The 19144-nt window shown below is 39.9% G+C and overlaps 1 protein-coding gene across 1 annotated transcript in view; it reads left to right on the forward strand.

Moving 5' to 3' along the window:
• The window catches only part of LOC122812190 (protein phosphatase 1A-like), a 256516-nt gene that overhangs the window by 228580 nt on the left and 8792 nt on the right, over positions 1-19144 (forward strand). Inside the window, exon 4 of the mRNA XM_044084554.1 lies at positions 5220-5277. Coding sequence (XP_043940489.1) covers positions 5220-5277 — 58 coding nt within the window. The remainder of the gene's footprint in view (positions 1-5219; positions 5278-19144) is intronic.

Here is a 19144-nt window from a genome sequence, read left to right on the forward strand (position 1 = left end):
ACACTTGCATCCAGGACTGATGACTTTGTTACTTCAGGGAGGGAGCTACCCTGTAGCAGTGAGACTGAGGGTGAGCTACAGCTGCTTGTGGATACTGATGTTCCCTTGGACAGAGTGACTGCAAGGGCAGAGGTGAGTAGTAGTACCCAGGATGACAGTGAATAACTGCTGTCAGAGGATGCCAGACTTCCTGTGGAATGGGAGCTGGGAAGGGTTACAAAGAGACAGTTGAGACAGGCTCAGCTGTCAGACCCTACATTGCAAGGCCTGAGGCAGGTAGCTAGTGAGGCACCTGATTCTCAAGGGAAGGGGGAATGTATACTGGGACAAAGGGTTACTGTACAGAGAGTGGACCCCTGAGGGAAGACTAGAAGGTGAGAGGGTACAGCAATTGGTAGTGCCTAAAGCCTACTGGCTGGTGCTTCTAGCCATAGCTCATGATATTCTCTTTGCAGGTCATATGGGCATAAAACATACAAAGAGACATATTATGCAGAATGTCTATTGGCCTGGAATTGCCAGAGATGTAACCAGGTACTGCAGGACCTGTGAGTAGTGCCAAATGCTTGGCAAGGCAGGAGACAAGATGAGAGCTCCTTTGATGCCTTTGCCTGTGATTGAAGAGCCATTTCAGAGGGTAGCTATGGATATTGTAGGTCCTCTAACTACCCCAAGTTACATATGGAAAAAGCATATCCTAGTGGTAGTAGATTATGCTACAAGATACCCTGAGGAAGTGGCTTTGTCCTCTACTGAGGAAGAAAAGATGGGAAATGCTTTGTTAGAGATTTTCAGCAGGGTAGATTTCCCAAAAGAATTACTGACTGACAGAGGTGCCAATTTCATGTCAGACCTGCTGGTTTGTCTGTGGAAGTACTGTGTGGTGAAGCACCTGAAGACCACCCCCTACCATCCGCAGACTAATGGTCTTGTTGAGAGGTTAAACTCTACAGTCAAGTCCATGCTACAGGCATTTGCATACCAGTTTAAGAGGGAGTGGGACAAATATCTGCCCCATCTGTTGTTTGCTTACAGAGAGGTTCCCCAGGAATCCATAGGTTTTCACCTTTTGAGTTGCTGTATAGGCATAGGGTGATGGGACCTGTAGATTTAATTTGTGATGAGTGGGAAGGTGAGTGTGAATCTCACAAGGAGTCTGCTGTGGCATATGTCCTAAACCTCAGGACAAGGCTCAAGGAACTCATGGGCTTGGCCCAGGAGAACCTGGCAGAAGCCCAACAACAGAAAAAGGTATGGTATGACAGGAATGCTCAAGCTAGAGAGTATGCTGTAGGGCAGCAGGTAATGGTTCTCATTCCTGTCAGACACAACAAGCTGCAAGCAGCTTGGGAGGGCTCCTACAAGGTGGTAAGAAAGGTAAGTGATGTTAATTCCATGGTAGAACTGCTAGGCAGGAGGCAGGGGCAAAAACTGTACCATGTTAACATGATGAAACCTTAGCATGATAGGGAGGTCCTTGTGCTGAGTATTTTCAGTAGCTTGCAGGAGGAGTCTGAGGGAGATCTGGTGACTGATCTCCTCAGTGAGGCTCAGACAGACACCTCAGTGGAAGGGGTAGCAATGTCCCAACAGCTATCTCCTACAAAGTTCAAGAAATCCAAGCAGTGTTACAGGAGTTTTGGGGACATGTTCACTGGGAAACCAGGGTGCACCCACCTGGTGCAGCACCAGGTGGATACAGGACCCCAAAGGCCTATTAGTCAGGCCCCTTATAGGGTGCCTGACAGAGTCAAACAGACTCTGAGGGAGGAGAAACAGGAGATGTTGGAACTAGGGGTAATTCAAGAGTCCAACAGTCCCTAGGCCTGCTAAGTGGTGCTGGTGGCAAAGAAGGATGGCAGCACCATGTTCTGCATGGACTACAGAAAATTAAATAGTCACACAGAGTCGGATGCTTACCCATGCCTAGGACAGATGAGGCCCTAGAGCAGCTAGGTGGGGCTAAGTATCTTACAACCATTGATCTTACCAAGGGTTACTGGCAGGTGCCCTTGACTCCCAGTGCTAGAGAGAAGTCAGCCTTTGTGACTCATTTTGGCTTGTATGAGTTCACAAAGATGCCCTTTGGGATGAAAAATGCCCCAGCGACTTTCCTGAGGCTGGTAAATCATATCCTAGCAGGAGCAGGAGGATTTGCTCTTGCTTACCTAGATGATATTGCCATCTACAGCCATTCCTGGCAAGAGCACCTTCAACATCTCAGGAAGGTGCTGGGCAGACTACAGAGGGTAGGGTTGACCATTAAGCCAAGCAAATGTCAGGTGGGTATGGCAGAGGACTCCTACCTGGGACATAGAGTGGGGAGTGGTAAGATCAGACCAGAACCTGCCAAAGTAGAAGCCATTCAGGCATGGCCTGCACCTGTTACCAAAAAGGTAGGTGAGGGCATTCTTAGGGACAGCAAGGTACTACAGAAAGTTCATCCACAGTTATAGTACCATAGCTGCTCCTGTCACAGACCTGACAAGGAAGAACAGGCCAGATAAGGTAATGTGGACCACAGCATGTGAGCAGGCATTCAAAAAGCTTAAAGAAGCTTTGGGAGGACCCCTGTGTTAGCCAGTCCAGATTACAGCCAAGAATTTGTTGTGCAGGTGGATGCTTCGAACCATGGGGTGGGGTCTGTTCTTAGCCAGATTTCTTCAGAAGGAGAAGAGCACCCAGTGGTTTATCTAAGTCATAGGCTCTAACCCAGGGAGGAATGCTATGCAGCTGTAGAAAAGGAATGTCTAGCCATAGTGTGGACACTGCAGAAACTTCAGCCTTATCTGTATGGAAGAAAAGTCACTGTAGTGGCAGATCACAATCCCCTAACATGGTTAAACAGAGCCAGCCTGCAAAATGCCAAGTTGCTAAGATGGAGCCTAGGGTTGCAAGCATATGATATGTCAGTGCAGCACCACTTTGGGATTAGCAATGCCAATACTGAAGGGCTTTCAAGACAGGGAATGGGGTAAGGTATACTCAGATAGACCTAACCCTCTCAAGCAACATTTCTCAAGGGTCACTTGAAACATAGCTTGAGTTCTCCAGGGGGGAAGATGTGTGAAGATAGGTGAAGGCTGCCACCTAGCTAGATAGAATTTTGTAGATAATTCTGTCATTTGTAAATATTAATGTAAGCCACAGGCTTGTTCTCTTAAATGTGAAAAGACTGTATTGGATGTTGAACTGAAAAAAATGTAACAACAGTGCACTCTGCTGTAAAAAAAGCTGATAAGTCAAGCATTGTGAAATTCCTTGATCTAAAACTCTGAGCCAAGATGTCTAGAGGGAGGCATTCTGCCTATTGTTTTCAGGCCAGAGTTAATGGCTAGAATTTACAAGTATAATTTATTTTATTACTCTGGCTTCCTGACCAGCTACAAGATCAAAAGGGCTATTAACCTCTGAGTTTCTGTTAGCCTGAGAACCAGAAAGAAATTATGTAATCTGAAATGAATCAGTGGTACTGTGTTATCATTTTAAGAAGAGAAAGAATGAGGGCATTTAGCATTTGTCTTGAAAACATCCAACTCATCAGCACTGCCTGTGTTCTATATGTAAGTTTATTTTAGAACTGTGTTTTCTCTTAGATATAGCTAGGAACTAGGAAGATTAGATTAGTGTTTCTGTATTGATATCAGAACTTTTCTACTGTATTGTTTTAAATATTTCTCTATGATGTGTGAACTCTTGACTAGCACTGTGTAGTAAGAAGTATTGTCTTGTGGTTTTATTATTTATTATGAAATATTTTTAAACCTTTCAACTGCAACTGTTTGGTGTAGAGATAATTTAAGATCTAGAGTACACTGCGTGTATATAGTGATACTGGCCAAGCCACTCCAATAAGCCTTGACTGTTCAGTTGCACTTACCATTTGGATAATAATATTGCACAGTATAATTGGACACCCTTTCATAAGGGCCTTTTAGTAGCTGATAAATATTAGTGGGTGGTGGCAAGTGGTACTACCATATAGTCTGGGTAAAAGGGGCACAGCTGGAGAACCTGTGCCAGCCTTCCCCAGGAGTGTCTGTGTGGTTGTATATAACTCTTATCTCAAAGTGTGTGTATCAGCTACTTGGGCAGGGACACGAAGCACTGGTTGGACAGAGAGGGTGCTGGAGGTTTTAGCTTGCCCACTAGGCTAAGATCTGGACCCTATAGCTGTGCCAGTGGGGAGTCTTATTGGGGACCTGGAGAGAAAGGGAGAAACCAGCCCCAGACTGACTGTGATCTCTGTGTGCTCTTAAGGGAAATTGTACTTTACTGTGTGTGTCTTTATTATCCTTTCCCTATATGGACACCCTTCACTGGTGTTGGTGGTGAGGATTGAGGCTCCTTGATTGCTGGGCCTGTGCACTGGCATCACAGCTTATTCTGTTCATTTGCATGTATGGGTTTATTATGGTTAAGATAATTGCTGTTTTCGCTAATATTCAAATGTTAATAACTGATTGAGTAGTAGGACTCATTGCAAAGCTGTGTATTTATTCAAATATATATAAGTGCATTTCATATATTACTGGATTTATCTTCATAACTTCACTTTATGTTATGTCCAATGGCTAGTTTGTCTCTGACCAATTTACTCTTATTTGTCGTTTACCAATAATAGCAATGGTTGTGATGATGAGCAATGAATTCCACACAAGGATATGAGTTTCATTTAGTATAGTAATCCACAAAAGAGATAGCATCTAAAATCACCCTCTATTATTATACAAGTCCATAAAGGTGAATCTGTTCAGGTGTACTACCTAGGATATTTTATATGAAAAAGGAGCATTTTTGGATGCTGCTGTTTGTCTGATCTGCTACAATTTAGAATGGCCCATACAAAACACTAAGTGATGATGACATAAAAGTTAGACTAGTCACTGCTGGTCCCAAAGCAGTGGCAGGCCCAGCTGTGAAAATGGCAGAAATGGGAATTCCAAAAGTCCATATCTAAAGGCCACAGAAATCATGTACCATAATCTCTGATCAGAAGAAGGGTCCTGCATAATTTGATGAATGCATATGCCAAAATGACCCCTTGACTGAAAAATCTCAGAATAGATTTGTTAAACTGTATTATACAATTGCTGGAAAATTTTAGATTCAGTACTAAAACATTAGTAAGGGATATATGCATTATACTGATGGCATGAAAGTAGAAATGTATAACCAGGCTAACATTCTCTTTTATCTTTTTTCCCCTTTTTTTCCAGGAGAGCTGTAATAAGGAATGCATATGACCGTAACAAAGCAGAGAGAGGGATGCAGGTGGTAAGTTGTTTGTATATAATAATCAAGTAAAAATGTGCTGTCACAGGATAAACCTGCTGCTCTACCATGAATAAATTATTTAATTACTTCTGGTATGAACAGCAGCAGTCACATTTAAAATGCAATCAGCTCCCCACATAATAAAGCAATGTAAACAAACACCAGACAAATGCACTTCCTCACAAAATGGCAATTTTCACTCCACCCAGTGAAAACATAATCAGTTTCATGTCACTCAGTTTCCTACAGAAAGTTTATGTCAGTTTTGATAGTGGCAGTGCCCTTTACTTATTTCATGCATATGCTGTGCCATGCTTATCATCTCTAATCAGGACAGAAAGGGTACAATGTAAAAAAGGCATCAGAAAAAGAAAACTGCTGTGTTGTACAATCCATTTAATTAACTTTATTCAAAACAAAATGCAATCCAATACTCCAAATTTCTTTTGCAAACTGAACTTCCCTCTCACTCATGCAGCACAGCAGCTCCAAGCATCAAAGAAGAAACAGCTTAACAAAGTATAAAGACAAGGCAAGTAGCTTGTTAACATCTAGTACTGTCAGTACATTGGCATTTCCTAATGTGGAGAAGAGGAAATGTGTCATTTACCACAGTTAAAAAGTACACTTATGTAAGCATTGCTGCATTGCATTATTAAGCAACATGAACTTGAATTCCAGATTCAAAATGTAGAGCAACATCTTCCAGCAGAAACTAATATATTTAACATTACTAATATAAGTGCAGAAATAAAATAAAAGTCATCGTCAAATGACATTTAGCAACAAATATATATGTGGTTTTATGTGTGTGTGTGTGTGTGTGTGTGTGTGTGTGTGTGTGTGTGTGTGTGTGTGTGTGTGTGTGTGTGTGTGTGTGTGTGTGTGTGTGTGTACACTTATTAATGAGAATTTTTGTTACAACTGTGTAATTAAAGTATCAGTAAACCAAAACTCAGCAAACACAATAATATACAAATCTGACAGACATACAGACATAGCTATAAAAAACGGGACATGAAGAATATAAACAAACACTACCTAAACCATGATGTAAAAGTAGTATACCATATTTGATTACAGGTTATAATGTGATTTATTCATGCTTTGCTTGAAGGTGGGATACTCAGGCTTCCCCTTCATTACCAAACCGCACCAGATGTGATTAAATTGTACTGTAATATACCAACCACTAAACTTGTTACAAGTTATTACACCCCCCCCCATATGAAATTGTTGTCTAATAACAAACTAGAGTGGACTGTTTTTTGGATTCACTTTTTTGTTTTTTGGTATTTGTTTATTATCCACTGTTCTGTTGTAAATTTTGCACTGGCTATCACACATTATAGCTTGGTTTTCTCTTACCATATTTCTTTGTGTCCATCCACATAAAGATGCATAATAAAATACTGTTGTCAATTATTTAGGCAACATACCACATTCGGGTGTGGGAAGTATATGGTTTGTCCATGATAAATAAATAAATAAAAGTCATGGCATTGCTATTAACTGCTTTTTGTGAGTAATGCAAGATTCACCATGGATTTGCTGATGGCTCTTGTCAGTCATTGTTTACATTTTGTAATAGTAATTATCAGCCCTTATTGTAAAACATACATTGTACATTTCAGGTCTTTAGTGTTTTAAGATATACTACTTTTCATTAATGTATGCGTAAGGATGACCAGTTAAACATGACTATAAACAATGTTCGTGTAAATTTGTTTCATTGCTAAGATACATCATTCATAGTTGTTGCACCTTAGTATCACAGATCATGCATCTGTACTGATTTGAGTCGAATGTTACCTTAGCTCTGACCTGTAAAAGGGCCAATGACCAGTGGAAGTACATGGACATCAAATGCTGTAATTAAATAAAAATGGGACATATTGTACACAGGTACTGTCAGACACTGTGCTAAATAGAATGACCCTGACTACTAGTTGATTTCTACACTGAACAGCTTCATGTGGCTATATTAAAGTCTGCTTCTAGCTAAACTTTGTACTCATGTAAAGTGCTTAATGTTACAAAGCTGGCAGAATGCATTTAAAATTGTACATACTACTTCTGTAAATTCATTACGTAGTCAGCCAAAAACAGGAAATTTAAACTTGTTATAAACATTTCCTGTTATTAGTTTACATTCAGAGTATAACCTCTTGTGGTTTATAAAAGAAACTGCTCTATTTTCAGTGGTCCAAAAAGTGATACTGAACTGGGCAATGTTATTTATGAAAACTGTCAAGCATCTATTTTTTTCAATTATACTTAGCATTAACATACTAGTTTGAAATATGGTGCATGCCTCAGTGCAGAATTACTCTGGGACTGATTTTGAAAACTACGTTTGTTGTACAAGAATTGTTGTTTTCTGCCTGAATTATTGGGATTGTAATCACTACAAACTGTTAAAATACAAAAGAAGGATCTCCTTCTTTTGGCTTTTTCTGTTAGGAGTCACCATAGCAGAACTGCCCTCAGAATGATTGGCAGTGGAGTTTTATGGTGTCAAGGTGCCAGCCTGGCACTCAGCCTTCCACAGAAGGCACACACACACACACACACACACACACACACACACACACACACACACACACACACACACACACACACATGCACACACGCACACACACACACACCTAGAGTCAATTTTAGAGTGTCCAATTCACCTGCAGCATGTCTTTGGAATGTGGGAGGAAACCCACATATCACAGGTAGGACATGCAGACTCCGCACAGAAGACACCCCTGCCAAGAATTGAACCAGATAACCTCTTGCTGTGAGGCGGCACATCTAATGGCTGCACTACCACAGCCACCCTAAAATACAAAAGAAGGATAAGTAGTTAATTTTCTTACTGTATGTTTTTAGTCTCTCCTTTGATAATCACATCGCCAAAGTGGTCAGGAAATCCTTCTACGTGGCACACCTCATCACAAAAGGTTTCTCATCCAGAAAAAAAGAGGTCATTGTTCCCCTTCTACTCATCACTCATTAGACCCATTATAGACTACAATGCCCCTTTTGGTATGTACCTCACAAGACATCTACAACAACTGGAAAGGCCGCAAAAATACCTCACAAAGAGGATTACTGGCCTCAAACAGATGCCTTACGCAGACCGTCTCAAAAGACTACAGCTTTACTCCATCACATATCGCCTACTCAGAGGCGATCTCTGCCTAACGTACAAAGCTATGTCAAACCCGGAGCTGTTGGACATGCTCCACTTATAGAAATCCCAATCCCTCCTAGCTACACGCTCTAGGGACCTAAAACTTGTCACCACAATATACAGAACATGCTGGAGGGATAGATTCCTGTCCCAGAGACTTCCCATACTCTGGAACAGACTACCTATCTATGTCAAACAGAGCTCCTCATTAGCACTCTTTAAGAAAAATCTTGATGATTGGATGGGTAATAGGAAATTCACCCCGGGGGATCACTTCTGTGGTTCTGCTTGACAGGGGCATAGGAAAATAATTTTCTTGGGTGGCGAAAGCCAGGGTACATTTTTGGCTAGGCTTGTATAGGCCCTAGGGCCAATAGCCTAGTACCTACCTATGAACCTATGAACCTATGAATTAAAAACAATGCAGGAAAGTACAGGAAAAAATAAGACTTTGCAGCAGGCAACCAAAGCTTTTTGGATCCTGACTCACAATCGCAGGGTTAACACTATTTGGTTGATAAGCTAAGTATATAACATGTTCTGCAATGGTTACTGCTGCCAGAAAGGAGTAAGATAAGATGTAGTCTCATTGTTGTATTGTGTACAATACAGCCAGGACTCCTCATTGTTGTATTGTGTACAATACAGCCGGGACTCCTCATTGTTGTATTGTGTACAATACAGCCAGGACTCCTCATTGTTGTATTGTGTACAATACAGCCGGGACTCCAGGCGCTTCACAAGTAATCGCTTAAATCTGCATATGGTTACTGCTGCCAGAAAGGAGTAAGATAAGATGTAGTCTCATTGTTGTATTGTGTACAACTCCAGTGTAGGCTCCAGTGGTTTCTGCTGTGAGAATATTTTCATTCTACCATACAAAAAAGTGGGCTGTTTCACTCAGTTAAAGAAATATGAGATGGTTGTCAAGCCACTGGCTGACTGCACAAATAATTGGTGGTGTGAGGGAAAACTAATAACAAGAGTTTATCATGTTCAAATCTCACCACAGCCCACAAATTATATGACAGTCCCTAGAATAAATAATGCATGACCTATATCATAGTACTTAGGAAATAAAACACATAAATACATTTCAAGCAATGCCTTCCCACCCATATCTAAATATGGAAAGAAAAACTTCATAACTTTAATGATTGTTATACTGGAAAATGTAGTTGTAGTGTTCTCTGAGCATAATTGATATGCTACATATTGTGGTTAAAAATGTTTTAGATGTGCTGTGCCAGCTGTAGCCAGAATTACTCTGCACAAAATTGATATGTGTATAATAAGAACTTGAGCTCTGCTCTGGCATATAGAGATTCCAACCTGCCCAGCATGCATTGCTATAGCAGAAGGACAGCAGAATACATGTGTGTCAATGCACATGTGCAGGAATTAGCAGAGAATTTGGAAAAGTGGATTTATACGTATAAATGTTGTGAATGAATTTTGCCACATCACCACTGAAGGGTAACAGAAGTCATCCTCCTTTTAAACACAGCTGTAAATATATGTTTATATTTAGACTGGCTTTATATGCTGTGACTGCTTGTTACTCTAGATATTTTACATTAAGCAGCTGTTATAGTTTATATGACTTGTCTTAGCATCTTCCAGTTCCATCCTAAAGAAGCTGCCTGCTGTTGACGATGGTCATAAGACACTGAATGAATACGGTATCTTTAAACTCTGTAGAGGCATGATAGTGGAACATACAAGTTTGGTAATGCCTCCAAACAAAGCAATATGAGTCCTGCAGCTCAGAACTGCTGACAAAAATCGGTGATTATCAGGTGCATGGCATTAAAGTGCACAGTAATCATCACTTGTTAGAATCACATTTACCAACAGACATCACAATTGTGGGGATCATTTCTATTCTTTGAGCTGTAGCACCTTCTCTCCTGCATTTTATAAAATGTGGGGCTTTACTTTACCCCCCCCCCCCACACACACACACACACACACAAATACAATTAGCAGCTTTTATGAAATGCCATTTCAGGAAGTGTCTTGTGACATTTGAGAGGTTATCAAGAAGAGAGAAAATGAATACTGAGATTTGCTTTTATTAAATAAGCATATTCTAAGAAAAACTGCTTACCACCAGCCCTAGTAATTAACTAAAATGTGAGAATGTGTAGCCTGAACCAGGCCTTAATGCAGGTAAAAGTACAAAATAGATGTGTTTCTGTAGTGTATTCATTCATTTACTTGTTAACCAGAAAGACTGGATGTTTGGAGGACATATTTATAACAAGTGATATTAAGAATTACATTTCTTTACTAATTTAATATTACTTTGTTGCCTTGGTGTTACTGGACTATAGTCTGTACTAAGTGATAACAAGCAGCTAATGCTCTGAAGCCTACCACCAACTTACTTCTTGTTACATATGCACCAAACATATCACAACATAATGCAGCCAAAAAATGTTTTGCATTCCACAACAGCTTCACCAATTATCTGGCTTAGTGACCATCTGTATGGCAGAAAGGGAGCTGACCTAGACCCAGGTAGTGGCCCGAATGCTAGAGGACCTGGCCAAGGAAAGAGAGAAAAAGAGGGAGGTGTGATGAGGTGTAGTTGGCTGCACACTTTCTGGGGGAGGAGATAACTGAGGGGGCAAGATAGGAATGAGGAGTTGGAACCTACTCACCTCACCCAGGAGGAGGAGCTGGCCAGGGAGGGAGAGAGAAAGAGAAAGGAATCATGAGTTGAAGCCTCATTACATCTTCCTGACAGAAGCAGGATGGGGCACATATCAATGATGTGGACTCCATGCCTGAAGCCCCAAGACCACACCCCAACACTGGGATACATGCAGCTGATAACTAAGATAGCATTAACTGCCTTCAAAGACATCATACAAGCTTTTCTCTTTGTATTTAATTTAATTTGTGTCATTAATATACTAAACATATGTAAACTTGTGTTTATTTATTTGTGAATTATGGATATAAAAGTTATTGCCATCTTATGTGCTATGTGTAATTTCATTGTGAAACTTCCCTACCTGTCCTCCTCTGAAAATGCTTCTTTGCCCAGTCAGACTTTCCTAGTCAACAAAGACAAATAAAAAAGTAAATAAATATCCCAGGTCAGTTGTTGACCCTCACCCCACGTATAATATTTAGTGTATTATTCTACCATGCAGTAGAAAATAAAAATCACGAGACTTATTCTTCAGATCACTTAAACGCAACAAACTGTCAAGATGTTTTCCTGACTTGCACAACTAGTGTATTCTGACTGAACCTGTATGTTGTCTCAGTCAGATTGCAACAATAATACCTAATTAATATTCCTTACTCTTAAAAATAACTAAATGTCTTTGTGGTCAAGTAGCACTTTGGTGAATTGTTGACCTGAAAAGGCATTTGCAACCTGTATTAGGCTTTAGGGGAAATATGAAAATCTCAGCCATTATGAAGAGAGTACTTATGAACTATGAACAAATCTGAAACATACACTAAAGCTGGTAAGACTGATTTCTACAAAGGAAAGATACTTCCTAAACTCTGGAACAGGCTACCCATCTATGTCAAGCAAAGTTCTTCATTAGCACTCTTCAAGAAAAATCTTGATGAGTGGATGGGAAATAGGAAATACACCCTGGGGATCACTTCTGTGTCTCTGCTCGACAGTGGCACAGGAAAAATAACTTTTTGGGTGGCATAAGCCAGGGAACCTTGTTGGCTAGGTTTACGTAGGCCCTTGGGCTGATAGCCTAGTACCTACCTATGAACCTATGAACCTATACCCATCTTGGCAACCTAAAACAATTTTATCCAGACAGCAACCACTTAATTGGAAAAAAATGAATTCTGGGTGATTTGTTTTTGTCTAGTGATGTTTAACAAATCATACTTACTGCTAAAGTTGCAGAAGCTTTTGCAGAATTTTTTGCAAACTGATTCACTGCAAATTTCAGCACTGGTACCCATTCACCAAAACACATGCCAAAATGCTGATTGTATTAACAATAATCTTCAGATTTTGCCCTTTACCATGTGAAAAAAAAAAGCTCTGTAAAGGGCATTCTCACCTGTAGCCTGGCTGGGATGGTCTTTACTCAAAATTCACCTGAGTTTATGATACTTTTACCACCATTCCTTTTGCAGATGATATACATTTATCCCTGAATTCAGGAACATATGTTGAGCTTTGTAAGATGTTAGCAATCTTTATGCTGCTGAAATAAGGGGCTCCACACAAAACAGAGACTAAAAGGTCACTTTTCTTCCCTTTACTCATCCTAAAATTTCTTAGGTATGCTGAGCAATGCTGCTGACTAGTGCTATGCACACTGCAGGAACAGGGGCAAGTATGTGTATGAAGTACCTAAACTTCCCCGAGATAAGGCAGATATTATGAAGCTTGAAGGTGTTAGGAGTGACAGTGGTTATAGAGGGAGGAAGGTCATCATGCTCCCTGTCACAAAATGGAGCTATTGCCAACCTAGCTAGCTGGAATTTTGCAAATAATTATTTGTCATTTGTGAATAATAATATGATTTATATGGAAGTGTGACAGAGGGAGATACTGCCAGCACAGCTGTCTGGAATTTTGTAAATGATTATATGTCAGTTGTGAATGTCAACATGATTCATATGCTTGTCTTACAAAAATAGTAGAACTGTATGTCATGTGTATATCAAACTGCTGGTACAGAAGAGTGTGTTAAAAGGGTTTGTACAGTACTGAGCTTAAAGATGTATCCACAGTCTTCCCTACTGGAAAAGAACAGAAATGTATATAAACTATTGTAATTCTGTAAATGTATATGTTTTAACAGTGGGAACTGGCACATAGAAGGTTAACTGGAAAACTTCAGTAAAATAGTTGAAATTAAATTGTCTTATAACTGTGCCATAAAAGAGTTGCTATCTTTCAGTTTCAGTGCAGCAAGGAGACAGGATGTCTAAAACAAGGAAGCCTTCTGCATTGTTTTGTAAATGTTTTATTGCTTATGTTTTCTAGCAGTTGCAAACATCTGAAGACTATGTATTTTCACAGGGAGATGATAAATGCTAGCAGTTTCTAGCAATGGTTCTTTTTCAGCCTGGAAACTGAAGTCAGGTGACAAAAAGTGATGTCATGTTGAAAGTATCCCAGCAGTAATATTTGATATTAATTTAAGAACTCTCAGAGAGTGACTGAGCAGTCTGAATTTGTCTTTGACCTGACAACATCCACGTACCACCTGTGCACTTGCCTTGCTGTAAGTAAGTTAACTAGGGTACAGTACTTTATCTTAGATTCAGTTAGGAACATAGTAAAGATTAGTTTAGATGTTTTCTGTATTTATTTGAGACTGTCCTGCAATTTTGTTTTAAATATTTCCTGTGATTTTGAACTCTGATGTCACTGTGAATACATGTGTAATGTCATGTTCTTTTATTATTTGTTATTAAATATATTTAAACCTTTCAATTGTGGTTGGTCTGTTTAGAGATATTTAAGCTCTTAGAGTACTTGCATATCTATTTGGTGACACTGTACAGGCCACTCATAATAGCCTGGGTTTTGGTCAAACTACCATTTGGATTAATAGTAACATTATACAGTAATATTGGACACTCTTTGCTAAGGGCCTTAAAGTAGCTGATAAGCAGTGGCTGGTAGCACTGGAAATTACCTTATAGTGTAGACAGAAGGGGCATAACTAGTAAACCTGTGCCAGCCTTTTCAAGGTGTGTGTGTGTGTGTGTATATGTGTGTGTGTGTGTGTGTGTGTGTGTGTGTGTGTGTGTGTGTGTGTGTGTGTGTGTGTGTGTGTGTGTGTGTGTGTGTGTGTGTGAGCTACCTGGGCAGGGACACAAAGCATTGGTTGGACTGAGAGGTTGCTGGAGTTCCTGGCTTGGCCACTCTGCTGAGATCTCAAACATATAGCTGTGCCAGTGGGGAGTCTTATTGGGGATCTGGATAAAGAGGAAGAAGCCAGCCCCAGACTAACTCTGGTCTCTGTGTGCTCTTAAGGGAAATTGCACTTTACTGTGTGTTTACTTTTTATCCTCCCAATGTTGCCAGTGGTGAGGATTTAGGTTCCTTGATTACTGGGCCAGTGTTGGGGCATCACATATTAATTGGTGGGCAGTGGTGGGATATCCACATCACACTCCCTACCACCTGTCGTTTGCTTCTTAGAAGAGACAGAGCTGGCAAGCTCATCCTAGTGAACAGCTAGGCTATTCAGCTCTTCAGACAGGGAAGGGATGAACTCAACCTATTTTTCCTTGAACAGAGAAGTTTGTGAGCTCAGTGGTGGAGAATATATGGGTCATAGGACTGTCTATTAGGCCATGGACCCCATATGATCTAAGATTCAGGGCCTGATGAGGTTTCTGTGGGATCTTCTACCCTCAGTAGAAATGAATGGGCCAACTGAGTGGTAGCTGACAAGCAACTGGGACAATTGACTACTTCGGTAAAAAATCACTGCTAATGCGGTTTCTTTTAGCTCACTAGCAGTGATGGGATATGTGCTGGCTTTTTCTCTTTTCTTTATGGTGGACTGACCATGAAGTTAGTTGATTTAAGAATACAAAGACAACAGCTCTCCATGATTTTGGTCCTTTATTCACCATTATTTTTTAGCTTTCTCACTGATTTTTGAACTATGAGATTGGAATGTATGTGGGGGAGTTGCATTGGGTTGCTCACTCTATTCTGACAGCAGTGATCAGTTATGTATGAATTTAGTCAATTATTTGATGAAAATCTGATATGTACAGGCTCAGTCATGAAAATGGTTTTAAGTGATGGAAACATCTGTGTGTGTGTGTGTGTGTGTGTGTGTGTGTGTGTGTGTGTGTGTGTGTGTGTGTGTGTGTGTGTGTGTGTGTGTGTGTGTGTGTGTGTGGAGTATGTGTGTGTGGAGGGTGTAGATGCTGTCAACTGTCCCTGATTTTCCAGAATGCCTCTGATTTTTTTATTTTTTTTTTGCTTCATAAGAATTGTAGTCAATAAATATCAATGACAGACATTTGATTTTCTGACTTGATATCCATCAAAAACATGCTGATGCAAAGCCTGTTATTTTAACAAGTGTATAAAAACAAAAGCAGTCAACTAGGACTCGACTGTTAGTAACTAAAACAACAAAATAACTGCAAACATTACAAGAAAAAAACTGAGCACCTTTTATTTGAAACAAAAAGTATGTAACCTTATCTGACTCAGGTATGTAGTTTTAAATTTTCTTTGCATTAAGTGGATTGTTTCTAGTATAACCTGTTCCTTTTCCTTCACCATCAGTTGGTGTTCGGCCTCACACATACTGCTTTTACCCACAGCCTTCTATCATTATACAATCAATAAGTCATTCTCTTCTCTTCTTTTTAGGGTGCGGAATTTCATGATTTTTGTGAGCACTGTGATATTTTACTTAAGTAATGAGAACATAACCAGACCAAGGAAAAAAAGATGCCATCTGGATGGTGAACACAAGCACATATCCAAACAAATGCAGATGTGTGTACAAGCTCAGACACATGCACACCCTACCTCTGAAGAAAAGTGTCTGGAGCAGTCTATCCTTTTAAATAGATTACATTCCCTTGAATGTAGTGTGTGTGGGAGTATGCATCTTACCCCTTTTCAACATCATCAAGGGTAAAGCAGCTATTGCTTGTACCTGACCATGATGTTTGCACTACCATGTCTTCAGGCATGTGTTTTCTACACAGGTGTTTTTTCTGTAGTCTTAACTGCTGATAATTATTTACTGGGCTGTGTGCTTTGTGGTTTGTGTAGCAGTCTTTTGTGTTGCTGCATTCAGTTACAGCAGAATGGACAGACTTTTTTTCATTGTAAGGTTATATTAGATTGTGTCTAACAGCAGTGCCTAAGAATTAACAGCTGAGTAGATGAAAGCTTTTATCCAAGGTAATCAGCCAGGTGCCTACAGAGAGAATGAGAAGTCTTATGAACACTGTTATTACTAACAAAAAAGAAAAATATCTCATCTTTGAGATTGCTTGCTTCTGTCTCTAATGAAGAATGTTTAAGAGTATGCATTAGGAATGTGTTGTATTCTGCAGGCAGCATGTCTGCACAGAAGGCATTCCACAACCCCATTTAGCCTACAGACACAAACTGCTTTTTCTACTTTAAATACTAGATCACTTTAAAATGAACCTTGATACACCCTGTAAATATTGTTGGGGCTTGGGGTCCAGGGTTTTTGACTGTTCTGCTGTTCTAAGTGAAGAGGTCATTGGGTAGATAGAGTCACAGAATCCCTACTCGGACCTAAATGTTTGCAACAAATACACTTCCAGATTTTACTCAAAAATCTTGCAGTTAATATGACTTTTGGAAGTAATGTTAGGTTATTTTTTTCCTATTTGCTGCTGTCTGATAATGAATTTTATAGTGTAGGTGCTTGTCAGATGTCCAATAAAGAAACAGATCAGACATCTTGACTGCTGTTTGCTGTCATTCAAACCTAATAATGTGTGGTGCTCCACTCTTAGATGGAAATTAATCCAGAACTTTTAAAGGTTTTGAGCAGAGTGATTTCTGCTGATAAATTGCATCTTTCACATGTTTTCTGTTTCTTTGGTAGGTGTCTTTATGTGTAATGATGTACTAACGTGGTGTATGCTTAAGGTATTTTGAAAGCCAGCCACCACTGATTTTAACCTACTAAGCCAGTTTGTTGCACATTAAGAGACAGATCAAGCAAAAGATCTTTTCATTTATGGGGTGTAATGAAAGTGGTTACATTTCCATGCTCGTCATGTGATAAGAAAGGTCACACTTAAGTGTATGTTTATTTATAGACAAACTCAAACCAAATATCTTGGGAGTGCAGGTTTGCATCATTTAACCCAGAAGTGCTAGAAATGCTAAAGGCTGCAGTAGGCTTGTTATCGTTCATTGTCTTTGTGCAGATGGGTTGGAATAGTTAATAGTTCCTGAGTACCGATGGCATAGACTTGTTAGGGAGTAACGTCAGTAGCGGAGTTGCCACTAATTTTTAGAAGTGACATAGAACTGACTCAGATTTAAAGATCCATCAACAATGCATTTGAATATGTGCTCCAATCAAGGACTATGTATGGTAATTTCTTGCTCTACTGTAAACATGGTTAATGCCATAACATTTTGAAAAGATTCCACAAATTTCTCATCATTCTTCTTCGGGACAGTCTAGCAGACAGATAATAGGAGATTGTAGCATTTGAGTTTATGATAAAACTTTGCAATGCAGTGGACTTAATATATTTGCTACATAGGTTTGCTTTTGTTCTGCTTTTTCTCTGCAAGCTATGGTATGGGGCATACATTGAAAGTGGTGAGTCACTTTGATGTGGTTATGTCTGACTTTGTGATCAAAGCAGTATCACGTCAAACAACTGTCGCATATAGCCTACACTGGGACTTCCACTAGTGCAATCATCTGATCCTGAGATGACCCAGTTCAGACATCTAGAAGCCATATTCTGTGCCAAACTGCATTTTGTTTTGGATTAATGCATAGAAAATCATGATGGGACCGAAACCCAGAAACAAGCAATTTACTGTTCTCTAGATTAAACTGTCCCAAGGTGTGTATGTCCAGTTTTCATCAGCTTTTACAGTAGCCTCATTTATACATACATATCTATCCATCCATCAGTCTACACCCTCTTTTTCCAATTTTTGCAGTTCACCAATGACAAGCATCTAGATCCAAGGTTTACAGCACCACATCACACACTCATACCTATGGCCAATTTAGAGAGTCTAATCCACCTACTGCATGTGTTTGGAATGTGGGAGGAAACCGGAGCACCCGTAAGAAACCCAGGTAAACACAGGGAAGAACATACAGACTCCGCACAAAATGCACCCCAGCTTTCTTTAGAAAAGAAACATGCAATCTCAAAAGTGTACCTGTATAAGTAGATGTACACTTCAGTGTGACCTTTCTGTCACATGATGAGCATTGAAATCTAACTACTTCCACCTTTCTTATCATGTGATGAGAACTGAAATGTAACCACTTCTATCCCACACCATAAATGTACAAAGCTTTCACTTGATCTGACTCGTAATGTGCTGCATAGCAAAAAACTGTCTTCATAGGTTAAAATCAGTGGATCCCAGATTTCAGAATACCTTAAGCATCGATCCTAACTCCAGATGGAGAATATGCTGACTATTGGAGGATAGGTTTAAACTGGGTTAACACTACGCTGTTTACTATTCAGAAGCTATCATCTAAGAAGGTAGTGTACCTGCCCCAGGATATTTCTGCTACAACCCATCATCTCGCCATGCTGTTCCTAATCATGGGCAGTTGTGCAACCCAGTCTATCTCATGAAGTACAAGGCTCTTTTGTTTTCTGAACGTCAGAAGGTAGCACAGTTCTAAACTGAAAAGCTTCACTTTATTATGTGGGGCTTTTCTGCTGATTGATCGAGAAGAATGTCGTTTGTCTAGTTGTGATTCCTTCAGATGGTATCTGTTCTGACTTATTCTGGTCAGCTATGAGGAGACCATGAGAATTGTTTCTGCAGTTTGCCTGACTTTGTGTCTGTCAGAGGTAAGTCCTGAAACTGGATGTTTTCAGCACTTAGTCTCCTCACCAAGCCATTTTGCACATGCTGTGTTCATCTCTGAAGAAGGAGATTTTTCATCCACTTTAAAAGAGGTATTTATTATGCCATATATTTCCCCAGAA

The sequence above is a fragment of the Protopterus annectens genome, chromosome 1.part0 (assembly GCF_019279795.1).
Source record: "Protopterus annectens isolate FY-2018-M chromosome 1.part0, PAN1.0, whole genome shotgun sequence".
Taxonomy (NCBI): domain Eukaryota; kingdom Metazoa; phylum Chordata; order Ceratodontiformes; family Protopteridae; genus Protopterus; species Protopterus annectens.